This window comes from Corapipo altera, unplaced genomic scaffold (genome assembly GCF_003945725.1).
Source record: "Corapipo altera isolate COAL_440 unplaced genomic scaffold, ASM394572v1 55, whole genome shotgun sequence".
In the NCBI taxonomy this organism is placed as follows: Eukaryota; Metazoa; Chordata; class Aves; order Passeriformes; family Pipridae; genus Corapipo; species Corapipo altera.
The window spans coordinates 8,948,141-8,963,196 of NW_020884882.1; the positions used below are offsets into that span (position 1 = coordinate 8,948,141).

The 15,056-nt window shown below is 34.8% G+C and overlaps 1 protein-coding gene across 13 annotated transcripts in view; it reads right to left on the bottom strand.

Annotated features, from left to right (window-relative positions):
- Window positions 1–630: 630 nt before the first annotated feature.
- Window positions 631–15,056, bottom strand: part of CUNH3orf67 (chromosome unknown C3orf67 homolog) — a 70,979-nt gene continuing 56,553 nt past the window's right edge. For 11 of the 13 annotated variants that reach the window (XM_027640776.1, XM_027640779.1, XM_027640766.1 and 8 more), the window contains 2 exons: window positions 4,692–4,783; window positions 631–865 (listed from right to left, as the gene is read on the bottom strand). In XM_027640776.1, coding sequence (XP_027496577.1) covers window positions 753–865; window positions 4,692–4,783 — 205 coding nt within the window. In that variant the 3' untranslated portion in view covers window positions 631–752. Of the gene's footprint in view, window positions 866–4,691; window positions 4,784–5,464; window positions 5,720–8,570; window positions 8,795–9,839; window positions 9,902–10,357; window positions 10,380–15,056 lie in introns of those variants that run through there. The other 2 variants (XR_003527245.1, XM_027640775.1) reach the window with 2 other exon arrangements.

The window sequence follows — 15,056 nt, forward strand, 5'->3', positions numbered from 1 at the left end:
AGCCAAGTAGCAGCCGTGGCAATGCAGAGACATCAGGGTCAGGGTAACTGGAAAAACAGAGCAAAGTACAGTACACAGGATTCATGCACAGTAATAAATAAGTGAAAAAATAAAACAAATATAATACCTGTGCAGTATTTTGTTAATTTCCTGTAATGATTTCATTTTCATGTGAACACAGACCCTGAAGTGCTCGGCACTGTACACACGGCACCACCCCCTCTCTGACATCACCCCATCACTGTCATGTGCAACAGCAGAGAATTTCTTGAAGATGAGGAAAATGCTGCTTTCTCTGATGACTAAAAGGAGAGAGTGAGCTTATGAAATGGAGGCCCGTGAACAACACACTGTATATCCTACAGAATAAGATAGCTCACACCAATGAAGTAAGCAGTAAGCAAGTAATTAATTTTTTTTTTTATTTGAGTAAAACCATAACTTACAGACAAATACCACTAACCTTCTTGATTCAGCTTCGTTTTCATATGGAAGCTGTGAATATTGGAAATAAATCAGACTAACAAATAACTGTCCTAGACACAAGGAACATTTATGTTATGTAATTTTCCACTGCATTACAACTTCATACAAAACTATAAAAATAAGACACTGTTTACAAAATATATTATTTGGTTGCAAAACTATTGTTTAATTTAAGTTTTAAGTTAGGTAATAAATTATACTCAGTCATGTTTTGCAAGAAGTTAAAAGATACTCTGAATATAAAATGAGATCTTCTCATGTTTTGACTATGCCAATTCATAGTACTTCCCAGAATTTGGATCAAAGTAAGAGTACAGGCATGGATCATACAGAAGAGTCAAAACTTCCTCATCTTCTTCAGCATTGAAGTCATCTTCACCTGCACGAAGTGGAAAACGTAAGAATAAATCACTCCTATTCCCTCAGACAATATCATGGAAATACCTTTTTGTCAGATGGGAGAGATTTTTTTTCTTTAATGTGTATAATCTTCTGACTTCTGAATTGTCACCTTCAAGATAACAGCAATTCACATTTTTATTATATTTCTGAGGACTTGTATTTAGCTGAGGTGAAATGATGTCAGTTGGAGTTTGGACTTTTCAAAGTCCAATGAAGCAGTTCACCAGAAGTACCTTTACTAATAGTGGATCAAAGTATTTCTAAGTGATATTTTCCTCAATAACCTTCTTAATAATTTTTTAGCTTGAACAAAGGCAGCGCGTACTTAAGGCCTGTAAGAATGAAAGAATTTGAATGTCTGGTATTCAATATGTCACCTAAATATCCAGTATAGGTAAATCTGTACAAAAGAGCTTTCAATATCAGAGAGGAAATAAGATTCTTCCAGACAATAAAAATTTTAAATCTAGGTTTTCTAAAGTTATATGAAATTCAAGAATGTTTTCAGGTAACAAAATTGAATCTTTAGCCTAAAACACACTGATAAAGCCATACAGACTTTTATTACAGATGCTTTATACATTGTAGCTTCTTTTCTGAGCCTGTCTGCCTTTCATAGAAGCTAAATCTAAGTTATATGATGTATACCTTTTTGATAGGAAATAATTCACAGCTGAATGCAATCTGTATCTTGCATTTCACCATAAATGTTCATCCCATTCTCAGGTTGCTAATACCGACTGAATGCTTTGTATGCCCTAACACTTCATAATAAGTAATGGCCTGTTATGCGAACGGCAGCAGTTTCAGAATGCTCAGAGTCTATTTACAGCCAGGATCACACAACAATATATAGGTTACATTATCTGGAGACCAGAAAGTAGGCTGGTGCATTTGATGCATACCAAACTGTGAGCTTTATCGCTTCAGAAGAGATTTCATTTTTGTTTCCTCAGTAGCATGAACAAATACCACCCGAAAGAACCTGCCTTTTACTGTAACCAAAGGTAAGAAGGTAAAGCCAAATTGATGCCCTCCCTGCTGTGGGTGCTTCATCAGGCCTGGGAAGTTAAATGAGGTTAACTGAGGTATTTTGTTTGGATAGCTCCTGGGAGAATTATGCAACGCTGAAAGAAGGCAAAGAACTGAATGTTTTTTCTCTGCTTCATATCACAGTACACAAGGAAATGGTGTTCATGCCTCACTCCCTCACACAGCATTACAATTTCACTGGAAACCACGTTGTTATTTTCACTGCATTCTTCCTTTTATTATTTTGCTTTTCACTGCCTATGCTTCTCTTCAAAATGATTCTGTTTTCACCTCTAAGCTTAAATCTCCCTCCCCCTTTACCTTAGAACTGGCCCCTCAATATACTCCCTGGTTTGAGTTAGGAATAGGAAATTCTTCAGACTCATCAGGAGAATACCTCTTTCCCTCTGTGCCTTGAATTCATACCAAATCAGAATTATATTGCATCCAGAACTAGCTGGATTTATACCTTTATAGCAATAATTCCCTGCATGTGAATTATTGGTCACCACGTGACCAAGAAGAGAAAGTTTTCTCGACGTATCTTGTTTTTAAAGTTAGGCTCCTTTCTTTTAGCATCTCACAAGACCCCCAAATGCACTTCAAGGCATTTCTAGGTGTTGCAACACATTTCCAACCGCAGCATGGAGTATTCAATTTTGAACAGACACATGAAAACCTCACTTCTGTTCTTCTTCCTAAATAAAAGTACTACTTAAAACAAGTTATATTCTTCTAAAAACCCCAAGTAATGTGTAGCGGTTGTGTTAGAAGGAATCTTTCTGATTTCGAGTGGAACATTGTTTGCAACCTGACCACATGTAGGAATGAAGTGCCCATGGCCACAATAATTGATAACCAGGTCGCCTTCAAAGAAAATTTCCATAGCTGTTTATGCTGCTACCACTCACACTTTTGGGGTTGAATGCATGAGAAAACCTCTTGGCAGTTTAATTTGCATATCATGGTTAAAGCAGAATCAAGGCTTTTGTCCCTAAATCACTACAAAATTAAATGGTATTTTAGGTGAGAAAATACCTTGATTTTAAATGAAAACTAAGGTCTGTGATATACATTAGAGAGGGTTGAGTATTTTTTTGTTCTGAGCTGAAAGAAGGCTGAAGGTAGGTAGTCCCAGCAAATACCTGTCATATTAAATGAAATGCTGTCCCACTAAAATCAGGGGAGCTACTGTTTTTCTGGAGAAAGGCTTGATCAAGACGTCTAAACCCAGATAACAAAGAACAGGGCAGGCATGTGGTAGCTTTCTCTGAACTTTGAAATGAATGTACAAATAACTGCGTGGTTATTATTATTATGTTATTATTATCAGATAGAAAAGTTTCTGTATGAAGTTTTCAAAATTACAAAAATCATACATACATGAGTCAGAATTTGACTGAATAAAGGCACAAAAATAAAAGCCTAAATAAAAAGCTATGTTATATAGACATTTTCTGTTCTCCAACTGTGCAATCACAGGCACATGACGTAAAATATTTCAGCTTAAAGGAAAATAAGTTTAGGAACAATTCACAAAACAGTTTGAAAATCCTAGTGTGAATAACAGGAGAAATACAAATTCCCAATTAGACTTTTTTTTAAAAGCTTTTTAAAGATAATAATTTTTAAAATTTACAAAAATTATAGCTTTACTGCAGCAAGCCTTGGATTTCACAATACTAACACAAAAAAGCTCTCCAGGGCCTATCAGAAATTTTTATCCAATGTGCCTTTAACTCAAGGATTACTGTCCAGTTCTCTCTGGCTTATTTAGGACCCTTAACACAACATAGTACTTGATTCTTCAAAGCAAGGTCCCTTGCTGACAGACAGCAAAATTCTATTTTGCTGTCATAAACAATTACAAATATATGTCTATGAAAATATTCCCAATTTGAGGGGCATAATTTATTTTTGACAGTAAAGCACTGAGACATCTTTACCCCTCAGGCAGCCAAAACACATGGGGCAGATTTATGAGAGTTCACAACGAATTCCCGAGACTTGAAGAAAAATGTAGATGTCTGCCCTGGAAGTGTTCAAGGCCAGGTTGGATGGGACTTTGAGCAGCCTGGTCTAGTGGAAGGTGTCCCTGTCCATGGCAGGGGGGTTGGAACTGGATGGTCTTTGAGGTCCCTTTCAGCCCAAACCATTTATATGGTGACTCTATGATGATAACTCTAACCTTTTTCCTAAGATAGCTAATAAGAAAAAAAGGCATTTGAAGAAAACAAGGTATTGTCTTTATTCTGTTGTTGACTTTCCAGTTTCAGTTAAGTTCTTTGCCATTCTCTGAGCAAACAACATTAACAAACAAAAGCCTCTAACACTGGTGACAACAGTCCTCAGGAAATCACCCTAAGATTTCATTTAAGGGTAAATTTGAAATTTTTCTTCATAAGAGAAGTGTCTCTTATGCAAGTATAATTGTGCTTCTGAATAAGAATGTTTAGTGTTTGTGTTCTTTCTTATGTAGGTTTGCCACCCCCATTAGCATAAATTCCTTATTTTAAACAAATAAGATGCATTTTTTATGAGTTAATGTGTGTAGTGCCAGAACATTAGGAAACTGCAACTGTATGTTATTCTAGCAGAGGCAAATAATACTGCATGGAAAACTCTGTTAGCTTGAGCTGAGCATAATAAGTAAGAGAAGTTGAACCCAAAAGCTATAGAAAACTATGAAAAGGCAGCCCTGGCATCGCAGAAAAAACATTTAGAAATGTTTTTCTATCCAAGTTCTTCTCATTTTCTTTATAAATTCCTACCTTGAATATTCTGTTTTATTGAAGATTTAGTGTGCTCTTCCAGTTGTTGGCTTCCAGGAATGATGTGGGGACTGAACACATTCAACCAATCCCTGAAAAATACAAATCAAAATATCATTCATAAAAGCACAGTTTATGTTTCTAATTGTTCTAATTTTTTTGATTATTAAAAATATGGAAAGTAAATCACACGTTGTCAAGTGTGCTGAAACAAAATCAAGCTAGATTTTATTATTAAAAAAATAAACTTTACATTTAATACAATTATTAAATATTAAGACCCTGTAATAGGGTAACACAGTAAGTGGTGCATCATTCCCTATCTGGATGGTTGGTGAGTTAGAGCTGAGCTTAGACATGAAATGGATGCCACTAACAGTTTTCTAAAGAGGAGACATTGGATTGATATGGGAAAAAGCATTGTTAGGTAAACACATTATAAATAATTCTTTATAACAATTTCTTATTGCTACAAAATGTATGTTATACATAAAAATTTGTTGTAGAGCATAACATGATTCATCACAGCTGTCACATATTTATTTCACTTCTGTAAAGAAAAAAATTTTGATGGGACCTTTGTCATAGAGAAGAGAGTACCTTCTTCACCTATTCAACTTAATGGACAATTTTTGTCTCTCAAGGAAACTACTGTGATAGCTTTTAAAAATGATTTTCATGTTATCATACATTCATGCAAAGTTCAATGGTCATTTCACATACATCACTTTATGGAACACTGTCTTTGATTGTTACAGCTCAGAGAAAGGAAAACAGAACAGTTGTTTTTATTGTTATTGTTGTCTGTTTTTTATTGCAAACTGAAGTGCAGTTCAGTGACAAAGTCACTCATATTATGCTATCAATCAGAGGAAGAGTGCCCTGGAAGGACACATCTAAGTCACAATTTAAGACATTCCTTTTGCAGGTGGCCATGTCTTGCAATTCTTCTCACATATGAAGCTAATCTCTGCACACTCTGTATAGTTGATGTTTCCTTCTTGTCTCTCCTCTTCAGCAGCAAAGATCTGTAACACATTAAGGCTTCCATATAATCATTAACTAGACTAAATACTGCAAGTCAACACTTGAACACAGAATTCACGGGACCTCAGTGAATCATCTCATTTTGATAGAACCAGATCCACTCTTTTTGACCAACCTATTTCACTGCAAGGCAAGAAGAATGGAAGGGGATAAATTCCTTTATGTTTGCTTCATGTTTATGGGAGCACTGCAGCTCTAAAGAGTAAATTAAACTTGTCTGGGGGTTGATTCAACTTATGTCTGGCCATGGCTGTTCCAACAACTGGCACAAAAACATTACACATATGAACTTGTGCCAGAGGCCGGGGAGATTAGCCAGAGCTGTAGAGGGAACTTCAACATCCATGGCTTTGTCTAAAGGGGATGAATTTTTCCAAAGCTTGGCAGCTTTCTTAGCACTGCCAGACTGTAATTGTCTCAAGTCAATTGTCCAACACCAAGGAAAAAGGTAATGCACTTCTGCTTTCTGAAAAGCTGCCACGATCTCATGTACGCGTTGCTTCCTGTCAGAGAAATCTGGCAAGGCTCAGTCATGTGGTGTAATTGCTAAAATATGCCAACTGCTTTTTTTTTTTTGGTTAGTTTTTCTGCTACTTCTGGACATGTTATTGATTCCACATCATCTCCTGTTGGCATGTACACATAATCTGGGGTGAATCAGGGGACAACCACCTATCTGTTTGCAGTCAAAACGGAAAAAACTAATTTTCCGCCTCAGGAAACAGAACTGCTGGTGTAGAAATCCAGCAAGTAGTATAGCAGATTTAAAGGAGGAGATATTGAATTTTCCATCATTTCAAAATGTAAAAAACATACGTCAAAATTTTTTTACACCATCATATTATTTTCACATATATGGCCAACTTCACAACCAATCCTTCTCCTCTTCTGCTGTTCAGCTAATGCCAGTGAGACCTGGTACAACTAATGCACACAGCAATATGCTTGCCTAGATTTCTCATTATTAGCTCTCTGTCAGTGCACCATTCCCTGAATACAGCCAAAGGCTTTGTTTACACCAAAGTTTCAGAAGTTTTTAGGAATAACAGCTAAATGCACGCTGACATCCAGTGGCATGGAAGAATGTATTTTCCATTTCTGTCACTTGCATGTGTGGTTTGATCTGCCTCAGAATCAGCCAGCACAAGCCTAACACTGGAATCTGACCACGCTCATAGGATGTGGTCTGAGAGCACAAAGCATCACCACGTACCTGATTCTCTACAATTGCACTGAAACACGAAGTGGTGCAAGGATGGAGGAAAGACAGTGCTTGCCTCTAAAGAGAATTATCTCAGTCTGACCAACAAATAGAGCTACAAGAGTAAAGAAATTTTAGAGTACATATGCAGTGCTACAGGTCTGGCACAAAACAGAAGAGTTTAAAGATGCGTGTTTTTCATATAAAACATGTATCACAGAATTTCTAAAGAAAATAGTCCATGCCTGTAAACCAGAGATGACGTTAGTAAGAGGGAAATAAAGATAATATGGCAATTACTTGCAATGGAAAAGACAGAGACAATTCATTTAGAGAGCATTGAGGGAGTGAGGTAATAATGTATCGTCAAACCAGTATTTCTGCTAAATTAATAGTTCTTATTATTCAGGAAATTGATGAATTTTAGTTTAAAGAAGAAGATCTGCCTGAAATATCAAGTCTGGGAAATCAGAGACGGGATGATTTGTGAGTAGTTGGGTGATTTTACCTTTGATTTTGTCTTCATTTATTGGAGTAATTTCTTGTGTAAAGGAGTTGTTCAGTTTCATCTTTGTATTTATTTTGATGCGTCTGGTTTAGAAGATGAATGACTATTCTCTCTAGGAGGTCCAAGGGTAAGATATAGGGATTTTGATGTTCTAAAGTGAGGTAAAGGAGTTTTTATATATGATAGAGGCAACAGAGATGAATTGGCAAGTTCAGTATTTCCTATTGAGGCAGTCTAGATTCAGATCATGTTTTTTTCTCTCAGTGTCCAAGAAAAACAAATAGTTTTACCATTCAAGCCTCACTCACCAAGAAAAGTAATCAAAACATTACTGTATTAGGGTTTCATTGTTGACTTAATATTACTTTTAAGGTTAAAACATTTTACACAATATGTGTTAAAAATGGTTTATCCCTTCCACAAGTTAGCTAGCAATGTCTAAATTAACCTTTCCTAAAATCTTGAAAAGAAATTTTTTAAAAAAATCTCATCTGTGCTGAAATCTTCTTAGCCAAACTGCAGTAGAGAATAAGTGAGTTTGCAGTGTAATTCTGACAGATGCTGGAGTCTAGCAAGCACAACAGATTTTTCCACAAAGAAATCTGCAGTTGCTTTTAGGAAGCAACCAAAGTATGTCTGTGTGTGTATCTGTGAGACAAAGGGTCTGAGTTAGTTTTAATAAAACATCTTGAAAAATTTGTTAAACCTTGACTAAAGGTCAAGGCCCAGCCTGGAGACAACTGGCATTATTCTGAGAACACAGACTGTGGCCTCTGTTTGCATTTATTGTGGGTTTATTCTGATTGAAAAAGAATATACTTTTCGGAGAACTTATTGAAGAAGCTAGTTTATCTCCTTAAAACAGAAATGTTAATCACACATTCTGACTAATTAAAGACACCCTATTTATGCTATCAATGCCTCCAGCTGTAATCAATATAATCAATGTGCAATAAACTATCTAGAGCTTTCCTGATAACAGTGTGGAATGCCAAATATTGTCTTTTGACATTGTGAGCTGAATTGTAGGAAGACTCAGAACAAATTCCACATACAGTCACAGTATCATGTACATTCAATGCTTGCACTGAAATTCTTCATTATTCTGCAAAATATTCTCCACACCAAAATGCAATACATTTTTATATAATCTTGTTTTCTTTTAAAAATTACTTAAAAATTCTTTAAAAATATTTTCAGATAATAATATATTGAAATATCACATGACAGCCGAACTGTGATGGAAAGCAAAAGAATCTTTTGGGCTTATGAACATGGATTTCAGTTTTATGAAGTTTTATGGTAGTATGTTAAATTTCGCAGAAAAACAGCGTCCATCAGCAAAATCTGTGGAGAAAATTAGTGATGCTTTATTAAGTAGCACTTATCAATGGCAATGTATCAAAATTATCACCACCACCAAAAATCTTTAGAATTAGAAGGTTTTGTTTAAATCTTAATGAACACCTTTGATAGTTTGTGTTTTTACAGATAATTTTGCAGACTGGGAGACTGAGAAAATGCCAAATCACTTAGTATAAAGATTTTTAACATTGCTGTGAACTGAGATGGCATACTTTACTGCATTTCTTTTGGATCACATTTAATTTGTATTACTTAAATCAATGGGATCATTTAATCCATGTTATTAACAAAATCAAAATGCTTCAAAGTTTTAGTATGGTTTCATCCAACAATCTATACAGAAATTAAAAGGAATTTGTTCAGCCTTGTAGCATACTTAAAAAGTGCAAGGCCAGGGCTACCATACCTCAACACAGGAAATGAAAAAACACGCTTTGTATCATTACAAAGACATCAAATTGTCAGACTATTAAGTACCTGAAGTGTGCAATCACTAAAAACACAAAAGATGGTATTTAACTGCATAAACTACTCAGTAAATCTTTATGAACATGGGAGGAGAACTTACTTGTGCCTGAGTGGTAGGAAGAGGAGCACACTTGCTGAACTACTTTTTTTAAAGTGGATTATTTGACTAATTCTGTGAAGGGCCAGAGAATGCCAATGTATGAATCAGGAGTGTAAAAACACTTTAAGGAAAAAAAGGACCAATTCTTCACATCTTGTGCAGCTATCAACCTAAATCTCAGAACATGCTTCTGTTTGTATTAGTAATATTTAATATCACATGAAGCAAATTCTGCTGCAAATGCTCAAAGTAAGTGGTATCTTGCTATGATGCACTGAATGCAAACTAGCAGCTCATATCAAAAGTATGGTTCAGAGTAGCCTAAATATTCAGTTCAGCTAAGATGAAGACTTAATTTTTGCTTGTTTGTATTTTTAATTGTATCTATTTAAGAAAGCTTAGTAAAGACAATCTCAGTTCTTAGATAAATTAATAAGTCAGCTTTGTAAGACCCCTCACCTGTTTCTTGATATGTCTTTTTTGGAGCATGAGTTACTTGTTAGGCTCCTCTAGATTAACAGGTCTGGATTTTTAATTATTTACATATCTGCTGAGCTTCTAACTTAAGGCAGATTACCTACATACACCTATTTATTTGGGTTCTGCTTTGAAATATATTAATGATGTATGCATAATGGAAGCTTTGGGTTTATTTTTTAATAGAAATAAACTCTTCAATAATAGCTTCAGTAGTGAAGGAAGGACTTATGTAGGCTATTAATAATGAGATTTGTTTGAGTTATGTACAAAATGCAATAATATTATTTGAAGATATGTTGAAACTAAATTTAAGGTCCTGTAACTACGTCTTTAATAATTACAAAGTCACCTGAGACTTAAATTGTCTATTATTGTATCTAAAATGCTTTAAACAACTCAAATTCTTGCAGATTCATAAAGTTTTTACATAAAAATGCCATAAGCCAATAAAAATTCAATATTAATTTATACATCAATAAGTGTTCAGTGCTACTCAGTTCCAGGTGGGAAAACCAGCATCTTTTAAATGAAAAAACTGAGTGAGTGCACAGCAGGAGAAGATATACTACCAAAAGAATACAAGGTATACTTTTACATACAAATCAAGGATTTTTGAATGCACATTTTAATAAAAATGTTGAAAAAGAACATAAATTTATCTGTTCGTCTGACTTTCCATGATTTGAAAGTTCGAGTTTAGAAAGTATTTAAGGGCAATCTGGCAAAACATTAAAAAATTTTAAAAAAGCAAGCTATGAGCTACATTGTATTATTCTCCTGGAGTGCTACTGTAGTTTCAAAATATCATTAAATCAGTACAAACCAACACTTATCATTTCCTGCACATTTTTCACAGTGAGCTGCATTCTGACTATGAGTAATCTGTTAATCTGTTCTTTGCCTCACAATCCATCAAAGTGACAGATTCATTCCATCCCTAATACATAATATCTTCATTTACTGTATGCCTTACTGGAACTTTCTTTTTTCCTAGCACTAAGATTTAGAAAATCACAAGCATATTTAGAGAATGCCTTTTCCCTTCCTCCAAACCACTTCAGCAAGTCCAGCCTGCCAACACTGTACCTCCAATGGAGGCAGAGATCTCCTTAAAAATAAAACCATTTAATTGTCAATGAATTAGTAACTAAACACAAGATCACAAGAAGTACAAGTGCAATTGTGCAGGAAACACTTGAATCTCTCTTAAAGTCTTAAATCTGTTAATGAACTATGGGTTCTAGCACTTAATGGTGCTAGATTAGATTCAAAGATAACAAAGGAGATGTGAATGCTACTTATTAAACAAGATATTTAGATAGTGTAAGGTGCCACTGCAAGTGTGTACAGTGCAATCATGTTAACTAGTATGTGCTGAAAATCTGACCTGTTAATGCTTTCCAGTTCTTCTTTCATTTTCAAAGTTGAAATGATAAATTTGTGTAGGTTAGCAAAAACATATACAGTCATCTATATCAGTCTAAAAATATGGATTACCTGAATCTAGAGGCTTAACATCTTAGTAATTAATATATTGTGCCATTTGGCCAATGTTTTGTAGTTAAATACATGAAATGTCTATCACAGCTTCTGTTAAATAGAAGGAACATTTCATTTACTTAAAGACTGAATCTCTAGTTCGCCACCATGTTAGCTTCCTGGCTAGATTATAGTCTCCATATTCACTAGCAATATAAATGGGACTAGCAGAGAAAACCAGTGTTTTAACATCTAATTTAAGTAAAATACTAGCTCTTTCTTCCTTGCTAGTTTTGATTCATTTATCAGAAGATCAGCTGTATAAATTGGAAGTAATGAATTTGCAAAGGTGTGTTAAAATTCCTTCATATTAACCTAATCTCAGCAAGTAGATTCTAGTAACTACATTAGATACTCATTGATCAGTGAATCAAATGGATTTTCACATTCAGTGAAGCGTCCGTTGGGTAGGATGTACTTCCTTTTTTACATATTTTTAACAATTAAATAAACCATTAATTTTTAAAACTATTGAATTCTTTTACTGTGGAAAAACTACTCTTTTTCAGAAAAGTAGAAAAAAGAAAAGTTTGCAAGAAAACTCAGACTTTTTTGTATATTAATGCAATGAATGGTATAGCACAAAATCAGAAACTTAATCATCAGCACAAAGCAAGAACTATGCTACCTCAGTAGAATTCTCCAAAAACATCGAGTTTTGTCAGTCTTGCACAAATGATACTGGAATAGCAGGGAAGGGAGGTCTGGGTTCCCATGCCCTTGGAAACCCAGATAGTTTTTCTCTGTAAGAAAATGTTGTCAAGGAGTCTGATTTGTCTGTATTTAAATGAGCTTCCAATTCAGAAGAAGAAAAGAAGAATATATAGTTCCAGGTGAGTACTGAAGGAGAGATTGCAACAGTCTGGGAACAGGGAATCCCAGACTTCTTATCAGATAACACCTATTTCTTCCTTTCAATCTAAGATATCTGAGAGGCTTGTAAAATCTTTTACTCCATATTCTCCATCTCTGTGTATAAGCAAGGGCAGACAGCTTTGTTTGAATGGCCCAGGAATATCCAGAAAAAGTGGGGAACCAATAAAAGTTATTCTCAGTTAGTCTTGAAGCTACAAAAAAAAAAAACAACCCCAACAAAAAACCCCCACAAAAACCACAAAAAAACCCAAACTACTTTATCTTAACACAGAAATAACAGATATAACAAGATATTACAGCATGTTTGAAAGTATTTGCCATGTTTTATATTGAAACCCTTAGTGTATATACTGTCACATTTCCATGTTCTCAGATTCCCATACAAGGGAAAGCCATTTTTGGATTATTTTAACAAGCTTTTATGTGTTAGCCACTTGGTTCTCAACAACCTTTCTGCAGCTAAGCTCTTTACCATCATGATTAAAAAATGTAACCTGTTCAATTAGGTGGTTCCTGTGCCATTTGCTTCTTTTGTCATGTTCTTTTTCGTGCACATTATAGCCTGACAAATGCAGCAGAACTTTGCTAATTCAGATTAACGACTGGGAGATCTATTGCAAATTACTCTATTTTGTGGGTAAGTAACTGAACAAGTAAAATAAAAACCAAAGTACATTTTGTGATACATTGTTCTTGTTCACTTATTTTGACAACTGTTGTGTAATTTTATAATACTTCATAATGTAATATTGTCTGTTTTGCAAAAGTAATGGGGTTGTATGGCCTTGATCTTGTAATGAATCATAAAAATAAATATGCTTCTTTGTTTGCAAAACTCAATCTTTAAATGTGCTTCTTAACTAAGTTATTCTGCTATTCAAACCTTTGTTTGGAAATACAGGAGACAAAGACCTTTTATGTCTAAATTTCAGAGCATGCACATTGGAAAGGTTCTGGTGCAGTGCAAATAAATGTTATAGCTACAATCCTTTTATTGCACCATTTTGTAAGTGAGTTTAATCTTATAGAATCTCTCAATGGTATAATAACATATGCACCAGTTATTGGAATGTTTAGTTTTCATCTGGGATGGATGAGAGTACTTGAAGGGTAGTCTCTAAGCTGAGCATACTTTTAAATTTGAGAGTTTACAGTGAATGTGTTTTCGTGCTGGAATTGTTGGTATGATGCAAATTATGCAAATTTCAGGTGCCATGATAATGGCAATGTATATGGCAACAACAGATTCTGAAAAAAGATTTGTCTAACAGAAACTTCCACAGAAAAAGAAATAATTTACTTCCTGAGATCAATAGAGTGGTCAGTTACACACAGGAAGAGGTGTTTATTACATGTATATATAACTTATATTTATAACTAAAAAATCTATATTTTAACAATAATCAAGTTTGAAAAGAATTTAAAAATGTATTTAGTTAAAAGAACATGTTTTTTCATTCCATGATTCATTATCTGAATTACTGTGCAAGCATATCATTGCAAAAATAAGAAAATCCCAAAAAGTCGCAATTAAGGATTTGGGTTCTGCCTTTTTTTTTTTCCTTAAGGTAAAACCAAAAACTTTTTCTGAGAAGTTTATAGTTATTGTCCTCCTCCAACATATCACTCTTCATATCAATGAAATATTTCTTTTGTGATTACAAATCTCAAATATATAACATTTGCCAAAAAAGGAAAGAAAATGTTATTTGCTTTTCTTTGGGTGGGTTTTGCTGTTGCTGTTCTTCAGGTTTTTTGGGTTTTTTAATTGTAGAGGAAAGAATAATGATGACATCCCAATTGGTCTAATGCAACGAATCTAGGTTACAATAAGGCAGACATTTACTATCATCAATCTCTGTGCTCACAATTCACTGTGGGAATACAACTTTTCTCAACATGCAGAGTTAAACATCTGGGTAAAACTGAATTGAAAATTTGGCCATTCACATTTTGTATGAAATTACTTAAGTAAAATATGCTTCTTGTGAAAGGACACCCAATGAAATGCTGAAATATTTGGGCCCTACTTTAGTGCAGTTTCTGGGGAACATCTTTGAACTCCAAAGGAACAAATTTTATTTGATAGTTTGGGAAGAGTTGAGTAGGATGCCAAGAGAGGATCTAGTGAGGTAGTGCTTATAAAGATAGGTTTCAACTCATTAAAAACCACCCTTTCTCCAAGACAGAAAAATCAGCTTTTATCAGAAATAAATTTTCTGGAGAGTATCTACAGAAGTTTCTAAAAATCTATTAATAAATCTTTTTCAGACAGCAGCTCTGCTTTTCACAGTTCAGTATGGTTGAAATTTCTCTAGATCATTCACTATCTTGCAGCATTTCCTTTAATGAAACTTCCAAGCCTTCTATGACATACAAATATTTTGGATGCTTACTAAGTAGATGCAGGTTACACAGCAATTGTAACAAATGCATGTTCCCAGTCCCTGCACTGGAGGAAGAAGTAACAGAGATAGTTACAGCTTCCTATTTGGAGAGAAGAAAGCAATTCTGAAGTTCTTCCAGGACCACACAGAGCATCAGTCAGTGGGAAGTGCATGGCCAAGGCTTGAACACTGCACATCCTCTCGCTCTTCTGGCTCTGTAGCCTCTGTACTCGCCTGTCTCCTTTCATTAACTGGTTCTCTGCCTTGCAGAGCAGCACGATGTGGAGGTGATTTGTATTGCAGGAGCAATATCTTTGGCAGACTTATGACCTTACCCAGCAAAACCAAGGGACAATGAGTCGAGCTGGGTCTTTTTATTGACTGAATTTCCATT